The sequence below is a fragment of the Megalops cyprinoides genome, chromosome 20, assembly GCF_013368585.1.
Source record: "Megalops cyprinoides isolate fMegCyp1 chromosome 20, fMegCyp1.pri, whole genome shotgun sequence".
NCBI classification, from domain to species: Eukaryota; Metazoa; Chordata; class Actinopteri; order Elopiformes; family Megalopidae; genus Megalops; species Megalops cyprinoides.
In genome coordinates, this window is record NC_050602.1 from 3994202 (window position 1) to 4020551 (window position 26350).

A 26350-nucleotide genomic window follows, 5' to 3' on the forward strand; every position below is an offset into this window, starting at 1 on the left:
CGTTTCTATAGCATGTCTAGTGGATGACTCGCTTTGTATCACACCGAGCAACAGCTCTGTGGTTCAACCACTTTCTTGTTCTTGCAAGCAGTGGTATAGCGCTGTGAAACCTTTTTGAATATTTCATATGTGTCTATGAAATATACATATATATCAGTGTGTCCATGCTGTACGTGTGTGTGTGTGTGTGTGTGTGTGTGTGGTGTACGTGTATGCGTGCGTGCCTGTGTGTAAGGATACAGGCAAAGGCACCAGAGCATGCAGCTGTGAGCAAAGAAACTGAAATTTAATCGAACTGCACTCTGTGACCTTAATTTTCTTTTCAAACAGGCATTACAAGTCTTCATTTCTTCTTTTTTGATTTTTAACACATGGGTAATTGAATGCTCGGAGCTGACTTGAGTAAGAAATGACTGCGCTCTGTCATCCTGATGCTCAAAGTTGAAGACAAATAACCCTGTGGTTAGATTGAATATGTGCATGATGACGATGATGATGATGAGGAGGATGATACATTTCATGAATTGAACAGAGGATGAGACAGGATCTCTTTAGGAAGCTCCTGCCCTTGAAGAGTTGTTTTATTTTTAACGTAACTGTCTAGGTCAGGGGTGTCCAAACCTCTCCTGGAGGGCCACTGGCCTGCATGTTTTAGATCTCTCCCTGCTCCAACACAGCTGATTCAAATGATCAACTCGTTATGAACTCCTGAAGCTGCTGAATAACAAACTGATCATTTGAATCAGCTGTGTTGGAGCAGGGAGAGATCTAAAACATGCAGGACAAGTGGCCCTCCAGGAGAGGTTTGGACACCCCTGGTCTAGGTAAATGACTGTTCTTATATGTGTGTGTGTGTGTGTGTGTGTGTGTGTGTGTGTATATATATATATATATATATATATATCATACATACAGGGGTATCGGCAGCTGGTATGGTCAGGTATGACTTATCATCATGAAAAATAATACCTCAGTATCTTATATTGGGAAGATGATACTGAATACAATGGGTAATACCTATTTTTTTTTATTAAATATTATGATTTAGGTTCAGTTGTTGAATAATCAAAAAGCCAAAAGCACTTCCCCATTATTTAGGCCTATCAGACTACAGAAGGAGTGCAGCACGCTTCTGCTCTGTCATTAGCCTTTGCACTCAGTTTAGAATTCTGAGTGTGCATTTGACTAACAGTTACAACTAACACAACTGCACTCACTGGACGACAGGCAAACACAGCACAGTTCGTAAGAAAGGAATGAATAAGAAAAACTCAAGCACATTAGATGGCAGTGTGCTTTCGAAAAGTCATCTGCTGTAGTGCAACCACAGACAACAACCTGTGCTAGGGTAATAATATTGCATTCATGCTATCATGTTTGTATAATGATAAAAATGAATAGAATGTGCGATTTGTCTAAATTAAGGGTGGGGTGAAGGGTATGAGTGCATACAGTCATCAACACACAAGTTCCTCACAGCTACACTTGGTAATTGTATCCATAATGTTTCTCTAGCGAATTAAATAATTGGCTGTCCTGGTTCAAAGTCTCAGCCTCTTTGACTTTAACTGCTCAAGCTCTAAAACAAAACATTCAAATAAACAGATATTTATTAATGTTCTATCAAATCTGAGCAATAAAGCATTGACAAATCTAAGAGTGGTGCTCTAGCACCAGTTGTATAGTATAAATATTTACATAGCAAAAAATATAGAAATCTGTTTTCAGAATTGTCATGGTATGAAATTCTTTTTGAACAGCACCTACAGGTTACTATGAGATGTGCAACATGCACAACCACTGTGGCACTCTAGAGGGGGATTCGAGAGAGAGAGAGAGAAAGAGAGAAAGAGAAAGCACTGGACATCAAAAAAGCAAACAATCAAAAAGATGGTAATCTTCACCCAAGACTATGTTTCTACAAAATTTGGCACAATATAGTATATTCAGCTTTAGTGGACTTTGCAGACTGACGGCGTTCATATTAAATGATTACAGTAAAAAACCCCCACAAAAACAAAACCATTGCCCACTGAATACAAAGCAAAGGGCGCTGCGACGAATTGTGCTTTTGTGTGAATATTAAAAATTAGACAAAAAACTAAAAGCACACATGAAGTCTTGAGCAGTATATTGAAAAGATTACGAGTAATGGACTGGGTTATACAGCACTCTTGGCGGGTGGGGTGGGAGTGGGGGTGGTTCAAGGGATTCATTTCCGAGGAGCGTGGGCTTCATTCTTCTGCCACTCTTATGTAAATCCAGGGAACAAGGCCACACTGGGGATGGGGGGAGGGCAGCTCACTCCTTGAAAGTTGGGGTGGGGGTCGGGGTGGGTGAAGTCCCCTTGTAGAAGATGTTCCGGGTGTCGTCAGGGCTGCTTCCTCTCTCTGGGATCAGGATGATGTTTCCTTTCCTGCGGAGGGTGGAGTCCCGGCTGGAGGCGATGGAGAGGGTCTCGGAGGCCGCCTCGCTCCCCTCCACCGGCGTCACGCGGATGGTGGTGATCCCGTGTGGGTGGTGATGGTGGTGGTGATGGTGGTGGTGGTGTGCGTGGGGCTCGCCGACCCCACCACCACCACCGACGCCGCTGCCTATGCTGATGACCTCTGGGTTGGCCCGCTTCCGGTCTCCAGGACCGTAGCCGTCCTTGAGCGACTCACTGCTCTCCGAGTCCCGGTTCAGGTCATTGAGCTCGAAAGACTGGCGGATGCTGCCCCGCTCCTGGGGGGGCTTCCACTTCCATGAGCCGCTTCCATCTGTGGAGGGGGGCTGCACCACCGGCCGGCTGTTCTCTGGGTGTGCCTCCACCCGTACGATTCCACCGGGCTCCTGGTCCGTCAGGGCCTTGTAGCGGATGGAGCCGGTGCAGCTGACCGTGCTGCCCTCTGAGCTCTTGGGGCTGCCCTGCAACAGGCCCTGCTGCTTGGACATGGCGATCACCTGCATGATGCGCGGCTGGCTGTTGGCCCGGCAGGCCGCGCTCTTCTCTGCCACCTTCAGCCACTTGGAGCGCGCCGAGCTGTTCTTAGGGGAGGCGCTGACGTTCTCTTGCGTCTCCTCGGGGATATGCACCAGCTGAGATGAGCCCGGGCGCGACTGGATGGACACGCGGGCGCCACCAGCGATGCCGCTGCTGTTACTGGGGAGTGGCGCGCTGCCGGCGGCCAGCTTCACATACTGGCCGGCGGGGCCCTGGTGTTCGCCGTTGACACCCACACGCACGGGCTCAGAGCTACAGCGCATCTCCATGGTCCGCTGGGGGGAGTGGCCAGCCTCCGTCTCCATCACCTGCAGGGAGAGCTTGCGGCTCTCGTTCTTGGTCTTCCACTGCGAGAGCAGCTGCTTGGAGCGGGTGGAGTCCATAGAGGCGTGTATGGTGGCGTTGCGGCGGGTGACCTCCTCCAGGGCCGGGGTGTGCGCCCTGGGCAGGGTGTTGCTGAAGGTCACCATGCTCTCCTTGCCCATGGGGCTGCGGGGGCTCAGGATCTCCACGTCGGCGCTGGCCCGCTTCAGGTTGCCAAGGGAGCCGGCCTCACGTGGGTTGCGGTTGAGGACGCTGTCTGGGCGCACTGCCACACCATCGACGGCAGCCTTGGCTTGCTGCAGGTGCCGCGCAGCGTCCTGGCCGAGGTCCGCCAGGGACCGGATCGGCTCGCGGAGGACTGGGGGCTGTATCGTGGTGTCCTCACTGGGCTGGAAGTTGCCTACAGCATAGAGGCCCTAGGAAGAGGAGAGAAAATTCAAATGACAACAACAATGAGGCTCTATAGGCTTCTAGAATGCTGAATTCATTTAAAAATTTTTTTGCAGATTTTTGACTCAACAAACTGTCCTTCTGGTGTTCAAAGGAACTACAAACACCATTTTGCATATTACCTAATTTCTCTTTAAAGATCACTAAGCAGCAATCACTGATGGACTGTGCTTTAGCTTATCTAATGCACATCAGAAATTAGTACAAAGATTTTGAGAAGTGTGACTCAATTTTATCCTACTTTCTTCAAAATTGATTAAGCACCACAAAGAGAGTTTATATGAAAGAAAAACGGATGTGAAAATGGTTGCGCTGACATTCAGTTAGAGAAGAGCAGGAGTTTTATAAGCTATGGTGCTGCTGAACAGCTATTGGAGACGGTTCACTGCAGGTGTCAGTGGGTCAGCGAGAACGCCGGCATCAGTCAGCACTACCGTCTTGGGATTAAATGTGAGCGGAACGCGGCCAAGGGCGCTCTTGGACGGAAATGTGGCGGCGCGAAAGAGTGGGTGTGTGTGTGGGAGGGATGGGAAAGGGACCTGTGGGTGCTTCTGTTTGGATCTTTTCAAAGACTACAGCCCTTTGCTGCAGCTAGGAGAAGGGGAAATCAATTCTGCATTGCACAGCACAGTCTATCGACATGGGAATTCACACAATGTTTCACATATTCGTTTCTGTGATTATTCAGTTTAAAGCATCAGTATCAAATTGGCCTAATTTTTCCCCATTTATATACATGTAGATATAGTATTAATCTGCCTGAGGACAAATAATCCTTAACAGATCCCATCTTCACAGTTAAGCATGACTCAAACTGCTAACCCTACTGGAAAATTTAATGAAATAAATGGAAACAGTAATGCAATTAAATGTAATTTGTCCAATGCAATCAAACAATTGTTCGCACAGCTACACAGCTGAATTTGCATTTTGCATTTTGGTACAAATCAGCCCCATTTTAAAACAATATAAAAGAGCACATCACAAAGCAATGTCCCCTAGTCATTCTCATTGTGGCACAGATCATCCTCCATAATTTAAATGCAATGGAAGTATCATTGGAAACAACTGGAAATCCAGTACAAGTTAAAGGTCAACACATCTCAGTAGGATTTATAAATAATTTATAAATCATTTTTATAAACAAAATAATTAATTATAAAAATTTGCAACAATTGATTATCAATGCATTATAAATCAACTGACACAAATCATTTCAATACATTATCAATGGAAAATAAATTTCACGCTAAATCTAAATACACATCAAGTCTATTGCAAATAATACATACATACAAAAAATTCATTGATTTATGTTTGACAATGTGCTTACTTTCATGAATTTCAAAATATATTTTGAATGTATTTCTGTGGATATATACTACTCCTGTCAGGATGTTGACCTACTTGTTAATATTATTACAATACAGTATCTATTCCTTCCTAGTTTTGCGCTGGTGAGTTTGTGCTGTTTGGCACTTGTTTTGCCTTGTCTGGCCAAATACCTCAGAATTAACTAAGCACAGCCTTACCTTAAAAAAAGATTCCATTTTAAACACTATATGGCCTTGCACCATTACTATATCAGAATCATATATTTGTCCTCCAAGTCCTTGTTGCACAGCAGCTCAGAACCCATTAGGACTCATTTTTGTAGGCTAAAAATAGATGTCCTGATTCTAAATTAGAGTATTAGCACTACCTCCCACATCTATTATGAAAATCATTGCTACATCGTAGTACCTCCATTAACATATGTATTTATTTGTAATAGCAATGTTTCATATGTACAACCACAGTAATCTGAGTATCTGATTATATAGGCTACGTATAATAGGACAATGTGGTGTAGTAGTAAGTAGCAGGTCTTGTGTTTCGAATCTCAGGTACTACTGGTTTACCTTGGAGCAAGGTGCTTACCCTGCATTGCAATCTTAACATTAGCCATAGCTAAGGGCATCAGGTAAGTGAGCACACAATGTAACTGCTTACTAAGTAGACAGCGATTCCCCCGCCGATGAGAAAGCCACAGTAGACATCGATGGCATGGTTCTTGAACTGGATGATGCGTGTCAGCCCACAGATGATGGCACAAATGATGAAGGAGAAGACCAGCAGGGGCTTCAGCAGCTTGGACGAGTCAGTCAGGGTGGCGTTGAAGTACATCTGCGAATGAGTTCCAAAAGAGCCCTTACTGGAAAATGCAATGTTACCTCACTTAAAAGAGACCTCTCTTACTGAAGACCTTTTCCATTTTCCAAACCAAAGGCCTTTTCAGGTGGTTTTAGTCTGAAAAGTTCACCACACAGTTCAAGTACTACGCACTACATCTCAGACAAAAAAACGGGTGTGATGATAACATTTACACTTTCTCATATACATGTTCAAGCAAACATAGGATCAATTTCATTATGGGAGAGGAATCTTTATATTACAATGCCTCCATACCTTTGGATGTTAGCTCCACCTAGGTATTGTGTAGCTAGCTAACCCATTACAGTTGCACTTGTCACAAATATTACATATGAATACAATCCAGTAATAATTACATTCATTCATTCATTACATACATTCATACAGCATTTATGTGTATTATGTGCTGTTATTGCATGATCATTGGATCACACACAAATGTTTTTTGTGAAATGTAAAACTCATTATTTCTGTGTCATGTATGCTGAGGTTTGACTAACGTGTGAGAGGATGCATGGGAGGGTGCTGGATTACTTACAGAGACATACACAGCGGCGAAGGCTGCCAGGGTTGCATGCTGGGAAGGAAAGGACTTCCTACAAAGGAAGAACCATCACATAATCTTACTGCCACAGTTAAACACTAAGGAGATATAGAAAAGACATTGAATGCCACTATTGTAGTTAAACTTCAGAGGGATCTATCATACAGGGTGCATCACACCACTACAGTCAAAATCCAGAGAGATCTACCATACACAATAAATCACATTACCAAAGTTAAACTCCAAAGAGATCTACCATACAGAGCACATCACATCACTGCAGTTAATTTCTAAAAAGATCTACCATACAGAGAGCATGATATCACTACAGTAAAACACCAGAGGGATTGACCGCTCAGAGTGCATTCATTATGGTTAAACTTGCATGTCTTTATGGTTACACTCCAGAGATATCTACAGTCCATCACATTACTAATACAGTTGATCTCCACACAGTCATACTCATTTAGAAAGCAACCACCACCATCCTGATGGCAAGACGTTTTTTTTTGTAGATTCTAGAGCTCAGATTAAGTTACATTTGTCCTTCAGGACAAATTGAGATACTTAGAAATTATTATTATTAACCCTAACTCTAACCCTAATATATTTAATATTATTTTTTGTAATTTACACCACATTTGTGTCAATCTCATGTTGGATGTGAAACAAACAAGAAAATGTGCAACTTAATCTGTTATCCGATGTGAACATCATGGCACTGAGGTTGAACAGAGGCCATTTCCCCCTGGAAGCAGTTTATTGGTCCCCAGGAACAGTTTTTACGATGTTCAACACACAGTTTCCAATTATTTTTTATGCACTGTTTGTATTATAAGTGAAATTACAGTCAGTGAAGGAAGGCGTTAAATCATATCAAAATGCTCATGTGGATGTGTGTGGGTGTCAGTGGATTTTTTTTTTCATTCTGGTCTGCTGCACAGTCCTTTCATAAGTGCACTAGAGCTCAACTCTGTGTGGGTTTACAGGAATGGCATTTTCAATTTTCAGTGCTGTTTACGGCTCTGCTGTCAGAACTCCGGTGAAACTGCCAGGGTGATTCAGCTGCATTATTCCTTTTAGCTATGAAGCGAAGGGCAGTAATGATTTCAATAAACGGACTGCTCATGATACAAATATTAATTATAAACAGGTCGATTTTTTTCTCCCAGTGCATTGTTATTAAGTTGACAGGAAACACATTAAAAAATGATTCTGGATTCCTTCCAAATAGCCACTGGTGCTGTGATGTGAAGAAAAACAAACTGAGACACAACGCCTACCCCGCAGTCTTTTCAGTTCTCACTCTCAACATGTTTTCTTCATTTCAGCGAATGCAAAACTCACGCTAATACAACAAAAGACAAATTTGTGCTTCATTTTCAAAATTTTAAATCAGACTGAACAGGCTTCTGCACATACTGCCTCTACAGCTGATAATAGTTTGATTGATATACACACCATATAAATAGTAGCTATCCAAGTCTTAAGATGTATTCAGTTTGGTGAGAGAACATCTTGGTCTATTCTATTAGTCAGTACAACCAACAAGTTAATACATTAGCTTCATAAAGAGGAGAGGAACTATCATGTATATATATATATATATATATATATATATATAAAATCTGTATTCATTTGTTTTTACTTTACCTTCTTTTACATTTGATTGATTTTATTACTTTAGTTTGTACACGGTACTTGCTCTTATCATGGGTTTCCTACGATTTTGTTCCTATCCTTTGAGTTTGTGAAGTGTGCTGTGATAATTGATGTGACATATAAAGATGAATAAATTTGACTTTGACAATATACTCCCAAAGAAAAGCAAAAATAGTTCCTGTCATTATGTTTCACACATGCAGAAAAACACCTACAAAATATATATCTGAAACTTCACTAAAAAGGAAAAAGCACCTCAGCTCACAATCAGCAAGGCCTACACTTACGAAGTGGGATGGGGTGTGGAGCGTCTCTAATGATGCCTCATATTTGGGGGCAATACGCCCGCCTGCCCTGTGCTACCCCACGTACCCCAACCCAATGCCTCCCGAGGTGAGGAGGGACTGACCTGCCTGCGTTGATCACGGCCGGGTCGGCCCCGGAGCAGATGTCCTCCATGATGAAGGAGTTCTCGTCGCAGGAGGTGTTGAGTGTGGTGTAGTTGGGCTTGCAGACGGTGAGGAAGTATGGCGCGTGGTAGCCCGTCGACAGCTGGATGATGTCGGTGATGAGGGCGGTGGCGCACAGCCCGAACACGTGAACCCCTAACAGTCAGCCAGGGAGGAAGCACAGAGGGGAGGGGCTGAGCACGGGGAGTACAGGCTTTAGAGAACAGAAGCGCCATGCCAGCGGTGTTCTGCAGCTGGATTGTGAAGAGTGATGGGATGGGCAGAGTCCCTGTGTAAGTCACTGACCTGTTTGAACGAATCAAAATGCATTCATTTCCACGTTGATATGGTATAATTGGTTCAAACTGGTCAGCCACGGGTAAGTTATGATAGCTCCACCCATTCTGGGGTTCACAAAGACTCACTTTCACATCACTCTATCATCACTGAGCTGGTTTAGACTGCATTAACGATACGTGAGGATGAATTCAGACAGAATTAATTAAATGACAGCTAGTTCAAACACATTACAGCAATCAATCACAACAAAGACAGACTGACCCATCTGTTATACCTGCAAATGGATAATGTTTGTTAAAAATAATGTTTAATGTTGAATAATGTTTGTTATATATAATAATAATTCAAATAATAATATATATATTATTTGAATAATGTTCTCCCTTCTCTCTTCTCCAAACACCAAAATAGCAAAATGGTAAGCAGATAAACACATCTTAGTTCAGAACGTTAGCAAGCAGATATAATCGTGCTATAAAAAGTCCCCTACTTTTAAACTTGCAAGCATTTTTCCTGAAAGCTTTCTCAGAGCATGCAGACTATTGGATGCAGACGTTTCAAAGTCAGCACATAAGCTAAAACCTAAAACCCTGTCTTCAGCATGCTTATATTTAGATTTAGGCTATGGATGTAATAGAAAAAAGAAATATTTCTCAAACAATAATGCTGAAAACTATATGCATAAAACTAAAATACTACAAAAAATAGCATTTTATTTATTTTCATGCTTACTGTTCTCATGCATTGACCAAGCTTGCCCTCACGGTTAGTGACATACAGGTTGCTAGTCAGTTACAATGGGTAACATACACTAAGTCTGATTCACGTCCCATGATTCTGAGTTCCCAGCAACAATTTCCACCCACTTGTGTCAGAGAACCTCCTCTCCAATCCTCATAGTATCTGCTTCACTCAAACCTTGAGCAAAATCTGATATACAGCCAAATCCTTACAACTGCATACTGGATAATTGCATACTCTATTTTATTGTATGGTATGCAGTTGAAGCATTTTAACCCCACTGACATTCTACAACTCCTCTCATGTGTCCTCTCACAGTTGAGTATCAAAACAGTCTTGGGCAACTGTCAAAAGTTCCATCAGAATGTTGCTCTTAAGGGTCATCGCTAGGCACTATGAATGCATTGGGATAATGCACAACCACGTTGCTCTTATGTACCATTATCTGAGCATGTGCACATTTTTATGGGGGTAGGTATGCTACTCTTAAGGTTAATTGCTACCTGCTAAAGCAATAAAGCAATTCCTGTCGCATGCTTATATTTGAGTACTGTTAAAGCAGTTTGATGGTCAATCAGTGTATGGAACTAGCTGTTCCACACTAGTGTTCTTGTTCTTCTTGCTCGTGCAATATATATGCAATACATCTAGTAATGATGGCCTTGTAAGTTTCCCTGGATAGGGGTTTCTGCCAAGTAAACAAATGATGATAATTAGTGTGAGGGGTAATGTCCGGCCCCTTTTCTGCCTTGCCCTGGAGTTTCTGTCTCTGAAATTGCACTTTGCAACATTCCCACCCACACGTTTCAGCAATAGATAACTGTGTTTGCCATTTCCCTTGAAACCACAAACATTGTACTCTCTGCATCAAAATGACTGATTACTGTGTTATTTTAGCCACAGTACAGACAATTTAGGGTCTGCATGAAAGCGTGTGTATTTCTGCCTGCGTTTCTGCTTCTGTATGCCTCGTGTGTCAAACTAAATCAGGTAAAAGACTTGTCTCCTGCTTTTCAGCACCAGTATGACAATTTCTACCAAAAAAAGGGAATGAGTCAAATTTTCAAGGATGCTTACCACTCTGCCTCGTTGAAGAAAGATAAAAGGCAGGCAGATGTATTTCTTCTCTTTATGAGGCAGCTGCTTGGAAACCCCCTTTTTTGTTGAATCTGATCCATCACGCACAACCGGTCTTTTACAACCCAAGAGATATGAGAAGGTAAAACCTACCCACAAACCTGACGGCACGGCGGATGTAGGAGTTGAAGTTGCAGCCTGCCGCGTTGATGTTGGCCTCCGTTCCACCTCCGATTCTTCTCCTGGACAGGCAGCAGTAGAGGATCCCCTCTCCGATCATTATCTGCAGATAGACCATCAACAGCATCCAAATGCTGAGGCTGAAACGACCCCAGCCCCTGCCTTCTGTCAAAGCAGCACTGTCCCTCTCAGCTCTCCAGCTCTGGTCGGAGATACCTCGTGCCCTCCTAAACTCGTAAACCATTATGCTGGTGTATGAGACATTAGCTGAAGAGAGTAAAAATGTATGGAAACATTTGTACCTCTCACCATCAAAGAATGACCTGTCAAAAGGTGTCAGTATCATATGGCTCATTAATGCTTACAGGTCTGTTCCCAAGTTTAAAGCTGCAATCGCTCAGCAAAGTGCACACTAAGTGCCCACTCATTAAATTCATAGTTAAGTATGAGCCAAACATGCTGTGAGCTGAGCAGGGTATCCTGACCTGTACTGGCTATGCAGACCTACAGAAGGCACATAACATTAGTTTCATATGCTGGAAATTTCTGAAAACATCCAACTAAGTGTTTTGCCTGGGGCCTCATTTTCAGCTTTTTTTTTCAAGTTTTGCAGGACAAGGTAAGATTAACATGAAACTCCAGTTTAATATGTTTAATGATGTGTATATCAAGAAGCATGGCACAGTGGTGAGGGACCTTGATGCCAGAAGGCTCTGTTCTGTTAATCTGCCACAACAGGTCTGAACAAAGCACTTAACATGAGTTGTTTCAGCAAGTCTCCAACCATATGACTGAATTATATGTACAGTAAAACTCAAGCTATGCAAGTTGTCTGGCATAAAGCTCATTATTAATGGTCCTTAATAACTTATTTGACCAATGAGACAGTGTGTTTGAGGTTACTGCAGGGTCATGTGTTTCAAGGCTCTCAACCTGGATTAAATCATCCAAGGCACAGAGGAAAATGGAGAGAGGATGGAAGTCTCTTTGAAAGCAGAAGAAACGCCACACAGCATGAGGCTATTATTACATCAAAGGTAACTGTGGGGCGGCATACTTTATCAGCCTTTTCTAATTATCCATTTTTCAGATAAAGAGGAGTAATAATGACTGCATTGCCCTATGCTACATTGCAATTACACTCCCCATACCTGCAGTGGTGTCTAGCATTAGAGACCATGAGCATGATAGCGTGGTGTTAGTCAGTAAAGCTCACTATAGGCTTTTCCTGTATCCCTCCAATGGTTTCTGCTGTGGTTCATTATTAGGCCACTTCTGTGCTAAAATACGGAAAGGCTTTCTTTATGGTCATTTTAAGCACTAGGTATGTTCTTGTATTGGATTTGTATGCTTAGCCTGGCACTCTTTTTTTACTTGATGCTTTGTCTCTGATGTAGTACTTACTACAGTGTTCTGTACCTATGGCCTTGTGATCTTGGCATGATGGCCTTATAAGTTACTCTAAGTTACTCTGGATAAGAGCATCTGCCAGATGAAGATAATAATACATGTCATTATCATAGTCATCATCATTATCAACATCATCGTCATCATCATCATCATCATCTCTGTCATCATCCTTAAAACCTTAAGAACGTGCTGAGTGACTCTTCGAAACTCATGCCTGGCAACATCTATCTTTGATATCTTTACTCCAAGGAGATGGTGTACTGAGAATCTCAGTGCTGACTGGATGTTTACTGGCCTTTGCAAATATGATAAAAAGCCCAGACTGGTAATGAATTAAACTGGCACAACACAGGCATGTTCAAAGCAATCCAATTTAACTGGCACAGAAGAAAACATTAATGAATTGTGCAGTAAAAGAGGAATATTAACTCTCTCAAAATGGCAGATATTTATCAATTTAATGCAGGGGACACAAGGATGTAAATGAACTACTGATTGCAAAAGACTGAATGAGAAATACAGACTTTTCACTAAGAAAGGAACACATTTAATCAACATTAAATTAAGGGAAGCTTGCTACCCTGGTGCATGTGCATATGTCCATTTATTAAATGTGAAGGTCTCGAGGAACATTTCAGTTTGGATTAATATTAGAAAGTTGATAAAAAGGGAACAGCAAAACTTAAAACCCCATGCTTATAATCTGAAGAACTTTCCAAGAATGCTTTCTTTATTAGTTGGAAGTTCCTTTAGTTAACCTTTTACCCCACTTAAAAAAAAAAAAAAAACTAGTCACAGTTTAAATATCCGAACCATCTGACAGTTTGGAGTTTGCCTGTAAATAAAGAATTTAACAATGTAATGACTGCAGACTGCTTGAGAAACCAACAAGAGATGTGTAAACTAGTCCACATGATTGTGCTTAGAAACAACAGATAACCTCATTTAACTACACAAAGACAGTCTACAGTACAGCTTGCAAGTATGACACGCTAGTGCTATGTCTGACTGAAGGCGCAATTTAAACCACAGAAATGCAAAATAAGTAGAAAAGGCCAGTCATATTTTCTGATGGTCAGCATACTGGCAGCCGGTAGCAGACATCTGGCTAAATAGAAGGAGACGGATTTATCCGCGATGTGACAATCAAGTCTCGGGTGGTGCGTTCCTCCGGTGACAACGATACGTCGCCTTGGGTGGGCATGAGTCGGATCAAAGCTGACAGCCGCGAGGCAAACTGCGAAGGCACGGGGGACAGGCCGTGATGGAACGCCGTAAACAGCCGCGCGGGTTGCTAGGAGATGTCGGAGGAACGTGTCACTGCTGTGGTTGTTGAAGGTGAGTTTTCTCGCTGGCCGGTGAGCATCTCAAGACACCTTCCATGAGGGCGGCTTTGACGCGGCACTAATAGCTGGAGCACAGGCGACAACAAGCCAGCGCTATCAAATTTAAAAACGCGAACAAAAGGACGCCAGGAAGATGCATTTTCTCTATGACAGCGGTGGGAAGCTAATTAAAAGCTGTCTGGAACGTGTGAATCACCCAGCAGCAGAAGTCTGGAGTTGCTTATTAGCCTAGCTCACTGCATGTCATGGCTATGTGGCGTTATTATCACCACTCAAAATAACACTCACTGGTAAAGTTTGCAACTGATACTCCATGAGACTCAACTCTCAGAGTTCTATGAATTTGCTGGTTTTTCTTGGAGACAGTAATTGTAACCAGTGAAATGGTAAAATTTTCAACTGTGATTCTGTGATGTGATTTTAAATGTTAGAACAGTGTGTCAATGACTATGATAAAAGCAATTAGATTTGAAGCATATGTGGACACCCAAGACCTGAGTTGGATGGAGACCCCTGCTCTATACAGCACAGAGGTCCTTGTCTGAGGTGGTCGACATGACTGACCGTGACCGCTGGGGCAGCGAAGGCAAGGCTGAACAGCATGAGGAAGGGGACGACCTCGTGCGTGGGCTCGATGTAGGGCATACTCAGGCTGCGGTCATTGCAGCTGTAGCCGGAGCGCACAGGCTTGAACACGTCCGTCAGCTCCAGGAAGTACAGGCTGACCACAGATGATGCCAGGATGGGGAGCTGTGTGGGGAGGGAGAGAGAACATCAAAACAATGTGAAGACAATGTGAAGAGAATGGATGGGTGAAAGCAACACATCTTCTGACATACACACACAGTATTTAATAAGTTCGTAATTAAATAATAATGCCTTTTTTTGCAATTCTGGCTAGTCTATATGTGCTGTTGTTCCTGTGATATTTAACCCCCCACGCCATATTTGCCTTGTACTTTACTCTGAACAAGAGTATTGAACAAATAAATAATACAGAGGCCGTACAGTTTTGCCTGGTCTCTGTGCAATGAAAAGGGCAATGGGGTTTTAATGCTGACATACTGCTGGCTTTGCACTGGTATAATTAGTGGTTATGAACCTGACCTGCCATCCAGCAGACAGCAGGCTGAACTCCCAGGCAGGGCATTGAGTTGTAACATTGGGCAATATACTTTATCCCGTCCAGCTTTAGTGAATGTCCAGGTATACACAGAAGATGCCTAAACTGTAAACTCTGCAATTTTCCCCTGAATAAGGCCTTCGTGCCAGCAAATAAACTGCAAAATAACCACAAGCCAGACCTCTTGGGTAATAGCCGTGTGAAATCAATATGAAACTGAAGACATCAGCCATCTGTAGCGGGCAGCCTGTGGCCCTTGTGGTAAATGGAATGTGCACCCTACCCCAACTTTATCTCAGTGCAAGCAGGATGTACGCTTTGTGCTGGAAAGGATTTTCACTGAACCTCAAGTAGTCCTTTTACAATTCTGAAGATGCACACCTAACACACATTACATTGCAATGAATGATGCATCTCTACATTGTATAAAGGTATACATAGATTCATGGCACTAACCCAGGATCAGTTTCAGCTTTAAAAACAATGGTGAATGGAGGCGTGGAGGCTGATCCTGGATCAGGTAATAGTCACATTATGCAAGTCCACATTTATGTACTTGGGAAGATACACGGGAATGAGGACTGTGAGCGCTACCTGGTTATAGCCCCATCACAGGCTGTCATTCGCCTACTTTAAAGAAGGGTTTGATGACACTTTGATTTTGATTAAATTAGATTGCTCCATTATCTGCACATTCTTTCCACAGCTTGCATGGCAAGGAAAAAAGGCAGCAGGTTTTAATACTGAAGATGTGTGACTCAACAGTATATTCACTGTTAAGACATCATAGTCACACAGTCACATTCATTTTCAGAAACAAATCCTTCTGGTTTTTCATTTAGAGCATTTATATCAGCTGGAATAAGAACTTCACTGAAACATGGTTCCTTGCTGAATAAGCACCCATACCTACTGAATGACCGAAAGGCAATTTTTCAATACAATGGCATAGAGGGCACTCCAAATCACTGGAGATTAACACATGCTCAGACAGCCTAAATGTTAAGCTTGGAATTGCTTGCTGTTGGGAGTCTTTCCATCACAATCTGAAGAAGTTTGCTTTGGTTAGAAACAGAGAGCATAAATGCAGGTCGGAGCTCAGACCTGGGTTTGAGTCTGAGCTCTGCCATTCGATGACAGTGACAGGGAGTCTGTAGCAAAGGCACACAATTGGCTTGGTACCGCTAGGGTAGGGTGGTTTCATCAGCCAGGGGCTCCTTGGCACCCCACAGCTCACCAGGTACCTATGACTTGCTCAAATGACACTAGAGAGATGCAACTGTCCTCAGTTTGGCTTTTGCTCTCCTAGTGCACTATGGGACTTGTAGTGTCAACTGCATCTGCTACATGCCAAGGCTCCTGCACAAGTGCAGAGAATGCTGCAAGTGAGATGAATCCAGTGTATAAGTACCAATGCCAACATTAAGAGAGAAATCAGTGGAGAAAAAAAGACAGCACATGACAAATAAATGACATTTTCAATCATACTGTGAGCATTACTACTAAGAAATAGCAACAGAAACAGGTTACATTTTAATGAGAAGAGGCACAATTAAGAAACACAGATGTTACTGGGAACGCTTCTTAACTTGGGTTGAGTGCAGATTAAAAGGTCACACCCTAGATGGTTAATCCTAGGTGTTTAAAGGAATTTTAAGTACTTTAATGAAGGTGATGGCAGATTAGCAGGTAAATTGATTTGGAGGTGATTTGTGACCACAGAAGATGTTGCATATAACACCCAATTTGATGCTCATATCATAGCTAAATGTTTCAAGGAGATGTTTACGAAAATGAGATGCAATTAAAATAAACCAGGTACAAAGCCATCAGCAGCAATTTTAATAAGACTGCACATTTCATGCTTTACTTTTATAGGCTCACAAATGGAAAATGAATTAAAACTGAATCAGCCCGTGCTGTTCGTTTATCATTGTGCTTGCAATAAAAAACAAAAATAATGTGGCAAAGGATAACTATTCAACACTGTACACTTCAGACTTCTCAGAACAGGTGTATGTTCTGTATGTACCTCATGTAATAGGTCCTGCTATCGGTTGTGACAATGATGATTTGGTATCATCTCTGCCTGCCCTTTTTGTTTGTGCTTTTGTAAGTCACTGTGGAAAAGAGCATCTGCTATATGACTACAATCTAAATGTAGCCCAACAATGCTTTTTGCAATTACAATGCAATTTACAATGCAATTACACCACCAAAACATAAAAAAAACTAAAATTTCCACTGGAGGCTTAAATAGGAGTGGAAGGTTTGACTTATTAGCTTTATGAAACCAAATATTGTAGAGTTTTTGTAATATGGAGAGGGGAAATAACTCACTTTGATGTAAGTTAAAATTCATAAAGGATACGTTTGAAGACATCTGCCCAGACCCAGCTAGCTCTCCACAGACAATTTGCAATCACAACCTGGCACCTCAAGAGAAAACTGAAAACATTCAATGATTTTTGGATATTTCGGATGGAGCATTATTTTAAATAAGCACTAAATGTATAGGGTTGTCAGACTCAGTTCCTTGAGGGCCATGTTAACGCTGTTTTTGTTGCAGCCTTTGCTCTAATTTTCTTCATTACCCCAACCAATTAGCCAAAGAGGCAAAAAAGATGTCTACAAAATGACACACTATCACTAAAGACTGTGCATGTGCCACATAGGGTAGGAGGGTTTTTAGTGCAGCGCATTATAGGAAATGCATCAGCATAAACACGTACTGGCAATCAACAAATTGGATCAATTAAGTCCTGTTAATTGTCTGGACAGTGTCGCAGACAGCGGTGCTCCAGGAGATAACCCACAAGTTACACCATTCCCTCAGAGCACAGCTAACCAAAGCGGACCAGTCTGCAACCTGTGCCAGAGCTCTTTATTGCTCTGATTTTCCATTTCCCGGCAACAGTTCCCACCGCTCGTCTAGGTAATTATCTTTAAGTGTTCAGAGAGCCTCGTTTCCTCAGAGAAAGTGCTTGCTGGATATTACATTTTCTTCCACCTCCTGCTGCAAGCAGGAAAAAAACTCTGGTTGGAGATGACAGGGTCTGAAGAGCACAAAAATGGTTTAATAGACATTAAAACCTGAAGAGAACGTGGGTGGAACTGTGTGCTGCAGAACATGTGGTATTGATCACCAAGGCCTTACACATAGTAACTTTCGAAAATGCACTAACATAATAATGTACGTCAATATGGTAAAATGTAAAATCCAAAATGTAAGGAGCTAAGACACACAGAGAATGGCACATCCATCCTTAATCCATGTATGTATCCTGCACTACTTTGTTATATCACTACTGTTGTTTGCTATTTGTTTGACATTGTATGAAAGCACTATGAGAGACACTGGAACCAGAGTCAAATTCCTTGCACGTGCAAAAGCATGCTTGGCCAATAAATTCTGATTCTGATGACTGCACAAAATAGCATAGAATATATCACAAAATGAATAACTTATTTCCACTCTTGTTCATGTAATTTAATGATTATCTTATAGCATGTAGGATACTTCACAAAATCAATCATTTTAGCTTGATGTTCCACAACATGGTTGAAATAATGTGCTGTATTAAAGCACCAAAACACTGAATACTTCTAATAAAATTATACTGTACTACACTATACACTATAATATGGGATATGTTGAAATATACATGTAGTGGCAAAATTTCAGTCTTGTTTTTTGTTATAATTAAGCCACTTCATTCACGTGCACATACTAAGGCAACTTCTGACTCGTATCCGTATCCCCGTCTACTTTCTATTATACGTCTGAACTATAATGGAGGTACTCACGATACCAAATCCAGTGAAGGTTGATGTCATTTATTTTTGAAGGTTGTCAACTTTACACATTCGGGTATCCAGTGCTCTCATTATTCTTAATCAGATAAAGTTTTAAACAAAAGGTACAGACCACGATACAGACCACGGTCAAAAACTGTGTGCCACTATCAATCTGCATGTGCCTCAGGAATTTGCTGAAAAGAAAGTTCCGTTTTCTTTAACACTATACATTGCACATGTGCAATGGAGGATCTACAATAAACTAACATAAATTCCTTCAGTCTAATTAACCTTCATCTCAGAAATATCTAATTTGATACATGCAATCCAATACAAAAACATTGTCGGAGAAATTGTCCCAGGATTTGGCTCTTACAATACACCTTATATTCCTTAAAAAAAACACAGACTATTTCTTTTTCGCACAAATGGTTATCCCCATATCACAATATATACTCTGCAGCTGTGAGTAGTCTTATGTTAGCCTCAATGATGTTCAGTTTAGATTTAGAAGTTTAATATTATAACTGGCTGAATATTATTGATGCTCCCTATTGGCAGATTGGGGGGTGGGGGGTGTCTCTTGAAGCTAGAGCTGGAAGCTCAGCCCTGCTGAGCTACTCAGAGTTTACAGATCTGGCTCGGAATGAACAGTAATTAAGCATTTCATCTCTAAAGGGCAGGCTGCCAAGGGAACTGTACAGGCATTCTAATGCTATTACCCACAATGCTTCTTGTTGCACCTCGACAGTGACACTCCATCACTCTACTACCATGACCATTACCACAGCTACTACACGTAACTAATACTGCTACTCATGATAGTAATACACAGTTAAAAATCTCTTTCAGTTCTTGAAATAGTGAAAAAAATGTCAGGACTGTAACATGTTATAACATCATATGGACAACAATTTTACTCCCCCAGAGATATTAAAATATTCATGTTATGCAATCCTGAGAGTTTGAAAATGGTTGGAAGGTCCAAGCAGCAATCTGACACAGTCCACATGCAGATGTAGAGCGAAAGAAACAGAAAACGCTTTCCCCCTTTTCTTTATTGCAATTAGCAGACAGTTTAGTACGATTCAAGACCCCGACAGCACAGGTTTTGGAGGACGTGCTGCACCACAGGTGTCGGAAAAGGGAGCGTGGGCTCACAGCTGAAACACACCGACTTTTGGGATTTCCGTTTTGTGGTGAGGCTCGGGTGAGACGCTACCGCAATGAAAATCCTGGCGTGTATGCGTCCGGCGGTGTGAATTGCTCGTTTCGCATCTCGTAGCTGTCCTAACCTTGATAGCCTTCTGCAGGGGATTGCTTGAAACAGCCGCCCGGGTGTTTTACAGTTGGATGGAAATGTAGGTCAGCCATGCCACCTCACTGCTGAAGACCTCAAATGCTTAACTGCTGCTGGTTTCGCCCTCCCTCCCCGTGACCAATCCCTGCACTTACAGAGAATGCACTTCCTCAAAAGGATCCGTCTGCAGTCTAATTTAGCCTAAACTGGGGTAGAACATCAATTTTCACAACTACGGCCCTGTAACAGCTTTGTGAATGGATGTTTACCATTTACATTATACACAGCTCAAACTCCACATGGCTGTCTGAAAGCACTTAAGCACAATCAATCCTATTGTCATTCTTCACAGAATGTTTAATAACAAATCACAGCCTAATGTGCAAGTAGGATTCCCTCCACTTCACTGACAATGATTACAGCTAAAACAATACAGTTTGGAGGCTATTTGGAGGTACATGTCATGTTGAGAGTTGCATTTTGCTGATGTAGCTGTGCCTATCTGCTATTGATTCTTCCTTTCCTGTTATATTTTACTCATATGCTAAGCACAAACAATAATGTAATAATTTAACCTTTTGAAAAGGCACTCCTACCCAGAGAACCAAAAACAAAGGAGCTGGGTGAGAAAAAGTGGAAAATCGACAGATTAAGTTGACGCCAATACCAACGTCTATAAAACTGAACATTGGTTTCTCCCCATGGGTTCTCCTCTTCCTCTGCTGGGTAGTCTTCTATGGGTTTCCCTGGGGAACAGTGATTTGAGTTCTCTCTAATGTTCCACAATTTAGTGTTCTAAAACTGCATGAGTGAACCAATGATATAAGGAGCTAAAGCTAATGCGAAACCCATTACTCCAATTCGCCCAGCCAGGTTGAATGGTGTGTGAACATAGCTGTGGATCACATCCTCAGGAGGCTCCTCCATTAATGGGTCTAAGGTTTATTGCTTTTTACTTCCTATCACCCCATTTGGGCCCTGTTTCACTGTCACAGTAATGTACTGCCAGCATGTTTTTATTATGATAATTCAGCTGCTCTCCATGTAATCCTCATCCTTACTCAGCAGCCATTCGTTATGAACAACTGTGGATAGTTTCATTAAAATGGCCAACAATTCAGTGGACAGATTATGTACAGGAACATCCTGGGCCAATATGAGATCATAGCCTGGGATTACACAATCCTATGTTGCCATAGGTCATACCTTTGACCATTTTTCTTAGGTTTAGTGGGACAGAACATGGGTCAGAGAAGCAAGGGGCCGATCTAAGTCAAGCCATTAGAGTAATTTCATTAAGCCTCTTGTTTCAGGGCTGTCACCAACCAGATCCTCGCTCTTTTGTAGCAGTGAATGAGTGCAGTTCTGTGTAATTCACCTCATCTGTGCCTTTATGTACAGCAAACAATGTTGAATCTGTGAGAACACAAATGTCATTGCCTTCCTTCCTTCAGTGGTTAATACAAAGAAAAAATGAACAAACAGACAAAGAAAAAATTTTGGCAACAGGGCAGCCAGCAAAAGCCCAAAAAGCAGGTGTGGGGAGCAACACAGGTTCACCTTAAACTAGCATGTCTGATACTCTTTAGGTGGAACTCATTTCACACATTTTTTGGCCAGCACTTCCTGTCTGATAACCTCACATCTCTTCTCCACAAGAACTGAAGTGGAGCCGGAACCGGAGTGAACACAAGCTGGAGCCAGAGCTGAATAGCCTGGTCTAGCACAACAGCTGTGGCCGCCCATATCAAGATGACTGCCTGGACACTGGACTCCATTCAAGGCCAATGTTGCCTCTACATTAAAAAGCAATAGTCTTTGTATTACTCACTGCTCGTTTCCCTTATTTTTCGTTTTTCTCAGGTATTAGCACTGTCACCTAGTGATGGCAGAGCAAGGCGGATCTATCATGTTTTATTAGTGACTCACTGATTTGAACCAATCATAGTCTTCACCAGTGGAAAGCACGGCCTTCAGATTTGTTCAAGCAGCTCATCACACCTAAGCTCCGCCCACTGTGCGGTTCAAGAAGCCTCGCTCTCTCTCTCTTTTCTTACTAGCATTGGCTGCAGTGTATCAGGTACGCAGCGTGCCGATCCTGCTCACCGCCTGCCTGCGACTGTAAGTAGGCCACTTCCAGAAGTGCCAGTGGGCTGAGATGACACAGGTCAGCGCAACCCGAAAATGATGACGGAAAACCACCCAGAACACGTACAGAGTGAGGCAGCCTATGTTCCAGCTCTACTGTGAGAACTCAAATGTCTCCAATTGCTCAGATTTTACACCACCCACGATGTTACCAAACTCTCTCCCCTTACATCCTCCACAGGGGGCAAGCCCCCATCCCCTTTGCCTACAAACATTCAGCATTTATATAAAGCTAGATAGGAAAACCAGCATGAATAAGTACATCCAACAATGTGAAAAAAGGCTTAGTAGTACCTGGGACAGGTATATAAGCATTCATACTTTTCTTCTTAAAGGGTTTGGAGTGACAGCAATCTCATGTATTTGGGATGAGCCCTGAGGTAGTTAGTCAGTTACTGGGACAAAATGCCTGCTAACAAAAAAGGGAAGAAATATCAAGAGCTCCATTCTCTCTCATCAATATTCATGAAGGAGAGCCTCAGAACCTTAAAATAACAGATAATTTAGTCATATTATTCATTTTCTTGCCTGAAAGTAAGTGTATACCTCTTTGCAGTGAGTCATTATTTACAGAGAAAGAAATGGAGCTCATGCAGTGAGTGCTAGGTGGAGGGGGGGGTGGACTGATTATTCGAATATTCCATCTTGAAAACCATGAAGTATTTGAATGTCCAATTCATCATCCTGCACATCCATGCTACTAATGACTCTACCACTGAAACAGTAATTGAGCTAAGTCCACAAGTATGTCCTTCCTCAGGTAAATTGTTATTATTCTGATTATTAATATTATTGCTCTCATGTGTGCTTCAGCATCAGGAATTCCAGGTACTGAGAAAATTGTGGTCACTTTTTGTTTTGGCCCACTTTCCACACTGCACCCAGGTGAATTTGGGTGACACAAGTATGGTGTAGTGCACTTTTAAATGTGTTCTTGAGGGGAACTGAATTCCTGGGAAAGATGGCAGCTACTCACAAAAAGCAGGCACTGATGCTTTTAGAATGGCAAATAGCTTCATTAAGCAGATAAATTGTGGTTTACTAAGTGCACTGAGGATGGTTCTTTGTTAAAAGCATTTGTGAGTTTTGTCTGTTTAAAAACATGGAATTAAAAAAATGAATTTCTGTGAAATTACTTGATGAACCAGAACTCCAGGAACCCCCGATTGAATCAAAAGAGAGAAACCTATTAACCAAAACTGGAATATATTGGGCCCCTGCTCAGCCTAACGGTTTGTCATGCTTGGTGCTTCAATCCCTGAATTTAACCAACTGTTACTTTTTCTCATTTCTTGCACAGATTCAATTACAAAACACATTGTGCTTGGATGGAGCCTAGGCCTTAATGTCGGATTGTGTAATCCGGATGACCACTCATTCTGCCTAACACAGTCTGTCGGCCAACTAATTTACTGGGACATCACCCAGTAAAGAAAGACCATTGCCTCACTGTGCTTTGGGGCCAGAGTTTAGTCATGTTCTGATGGGAGCAGACCCTGGCTTCCCTTGAGCTGTCAGTGCAGTAGTTTTACAGCACAGGATCACACAGTTTAACCTTTTGACAACAATCAGACTGCAACCATAACTGATTGTGTCTGCGTGCACCTGCATCTTTCACTTCTACACATACCGTAGGAATACCAATTCCCTGGAAACATACTGTCCTATTTCTATGTGCAGTATAAACAGTATGTGTACGACTACCCATCCCCCAACTCGCATTGGTCCAAGACAATCCAGGCAGAAAAACTCTGTGCATAATGCTAGATGATACACATTCAATGACCACAAACATTGATTTGTCATCCACCATAGTATCAGTCTATGTGCAATTACCTTCAATATGCAAATGCATCATTTCAAGATTCTTGGCTGTATGGCTGAATGGACCTTGACTGAATATAATAATATGTATAGAATAATATAATATGTATGACATACTTTTGGGAAATTACACTAATGTGTACTGGAAATGTGTTGTTATCTGCTAAAATGGAAAAAGTATATTTTGGCTGCTACTGTTATTTTTGCCATTAATATCAAATGCAAGCAGCACTATTAAAGGAAATATCCCTATCTTTAAACTGTCAAATGGATTGGAACAGGTTTGGCATCATGATGCAATGGCTGGCCTCTCCATGAAGGTCTTGTGATTCTTCTATGTCACTGAAATGTAAAATCCACTGAATGCTAGTATTCTCTATGCAGTCATAAACCGATATAGGTGATTCTTACAAATATCTGCTTATCCTCGGTATTACCTTTTCACTGGCTCACAGGATGATAACCTTCATATCATACTTAATATCAATTTTTATCTAATTATATTACTGATCATTTCTATAGTCATAAATATGCTAGATCTAATATTGCATGGTGACAAAAGAGGCACAATTCCAATGTCGGCATCAGAAATGATCAATTCATGAACGACTGTTTATTTCCGTTCGATTCACTCATGAGTGGGAGCCAGCTAAATCTCAGATCAGTCGATCCAACGATGGTTCTTATTTTTAACTACACTGCACGAAAAAGACGAAGAAAATAAGCAGCCACCTTGAATTTCTTAACAGCCAATCGGACACATTAGCAGTAGGTTACTAATTAACCACCCCCCATTTTATTGTAGCGAATAATTTGGATGCTTGTATGGTAACACAGTACTTAGAGCCTGCCATTATAAAAATAAGTCCCTTGAAAACCTATAAGGCCACTATACTTAAATGCATTTTCTTCGAATATGACGACTTTAAAACAGTAGAACTCGTAAGTTTTCGCAAATACACAAACAAAATATTTGTTAACATGTATTAGGCTGTTGAATGGGGGCAGGTGTCAAAACCGCTAGCTAAAATCAATGCACTGTACGTACAGGGCAGAACTAGTTTTAGGTCTATCGCAAAGCTTATTATCATCGGTCATGGATACATTTCATTAGACGTGATCCTCATACGAATCTACTGCCCTAAACGGATGATCTATAATCCCTTCAGTGATGGAAGCGTTTAATTTGAAAGGGGTCCGGACGTGATAAAGGATGCAATACGTTCGGCAACATTATGATACGTGTACAAAAGCATCTGGTACCATCCGCATTCTGCATCCTAGACGCTCTAATGCAAGCACACCTACCTCAACGAAATAGAAGCAAGGCAGCAAGGTAACGCTGTCTTTGGTCAGCTTTCCTTTTTGTCTTTCTTTTGCAGACATGTTGGATCCTCTGCCTCTTTTTGACAGTGCAAGAAACAGCCAGCTTTATATATAACTGATCCGCGCCGTTTTCGCTCAAGAGGAATTATGCACGCGCGGTTGCCGCTAGCTCCATCCTCGAGGGTCGCTATGGATGAAGTGCAGTTTCCCTGCAGCTCACCAGACGCGAGCGAACCAAACGCTACCAGAGGCAGCAGCAACACTAAACGTTCAGATGCAACGAGGATGACAGCAACGGCGACAGGAATAGCGAGAAGACGGGCGCGCTGAAAACCTCACTCTGCATGTGTATTTTTTTTGGTGTGCTGTCTCTCCCAGTTTTTGCAGATATCTATTTCGTGAACGGAGAGATGCCAGAGAACGCCAAGGTAAAATATCGAGGGAATTGACGTCAGAAACGTGTTCAAGTCTTTTCACACGGTGGAGCGCGCGCGGGCGCACGCAGGAACAGACGCGCACGCACACGCGCACAGAAACGGAGCACAAGGACCCCCATCGTCAATGATTTAATGTGATATGTAACACAGTGTATATCCACAAGTAACTTCTACTCGATGAGGAGTGTATCTTTTTGCAGGTTTGTCACAACGTTGTATGTAACCTAAGCGCTGTCACATTCATTCTTCCTCTGGATAAGGGTTTTCCCATTTTCTGTCTAAAGCAGCTAATGCATTTGCTAACACAGTTTCCACATCTGAAAACAGGTAACTTGACAACGTAGCACCTTTCTCGGTGTAGCACGAGCTAACCAGTACGTTTCCTGTTAATTTCTTGTAACACTTTAACAAATAATATGAGTTCCATACGGTTTAATGCAAATTGAAAACACATTTAGATGAAAAATGTCACCCGCAATTGAAATGGAAAATATGGTGAATGGTTTTCAAACTCCCTGATGATCCAAAATAAGTCAATAATGTCATACATTGGAAGACAATCTCTTACATATGCCCTATGTACAGGTCTAAGAGGCTGGTGGAGAAGTTGTCAGTGAACATTCTGGGCATCATAAAAACAACAAATTAAAAACAACAACCAAATTGCATTTGAGAATAACCATGCACAGAACACTCTGGGTATGTTTAATCACGTTCCCTGTTTCAGAAATGGTG

At 41.9% G+C, this 26350-nt stretch overlaps 1 protein-coding gene across 1 annotated transcript; it reads right to left on the reverse strand.

Moving 5' to 3' along the window:
* Window positions 1-1821: 1821 nt before the first annotated feature.
* On the reverse strand, window positions 1822-25666 carry plppr4a (phospholipid phosphatase related 4a). The gene is made up of 7 exons (XM_036554242.1): window positions 25161-25666; window positions 14224-14409; window positions 10877-11006; window positions 8566-8761; window positions 6489-6546; window positions 5750-5923; window positions 1822-3723 (listed from the first exon to the last, which is right to left on the reverse strand). The coding sequence occupies exons 1-7, from the start codon at window positions 25236-25238 to the stop codon at window positions 2302-2304; spliced, it is 2244 nt and encodes a 747-aa protein (XP_036410135.1). The 5' UTR covers window positions 25239-25666; the 3' UTR covers window positions 1822-2301.
* Window positions 25667-26350: the final 684 nt, after the last annotated feature.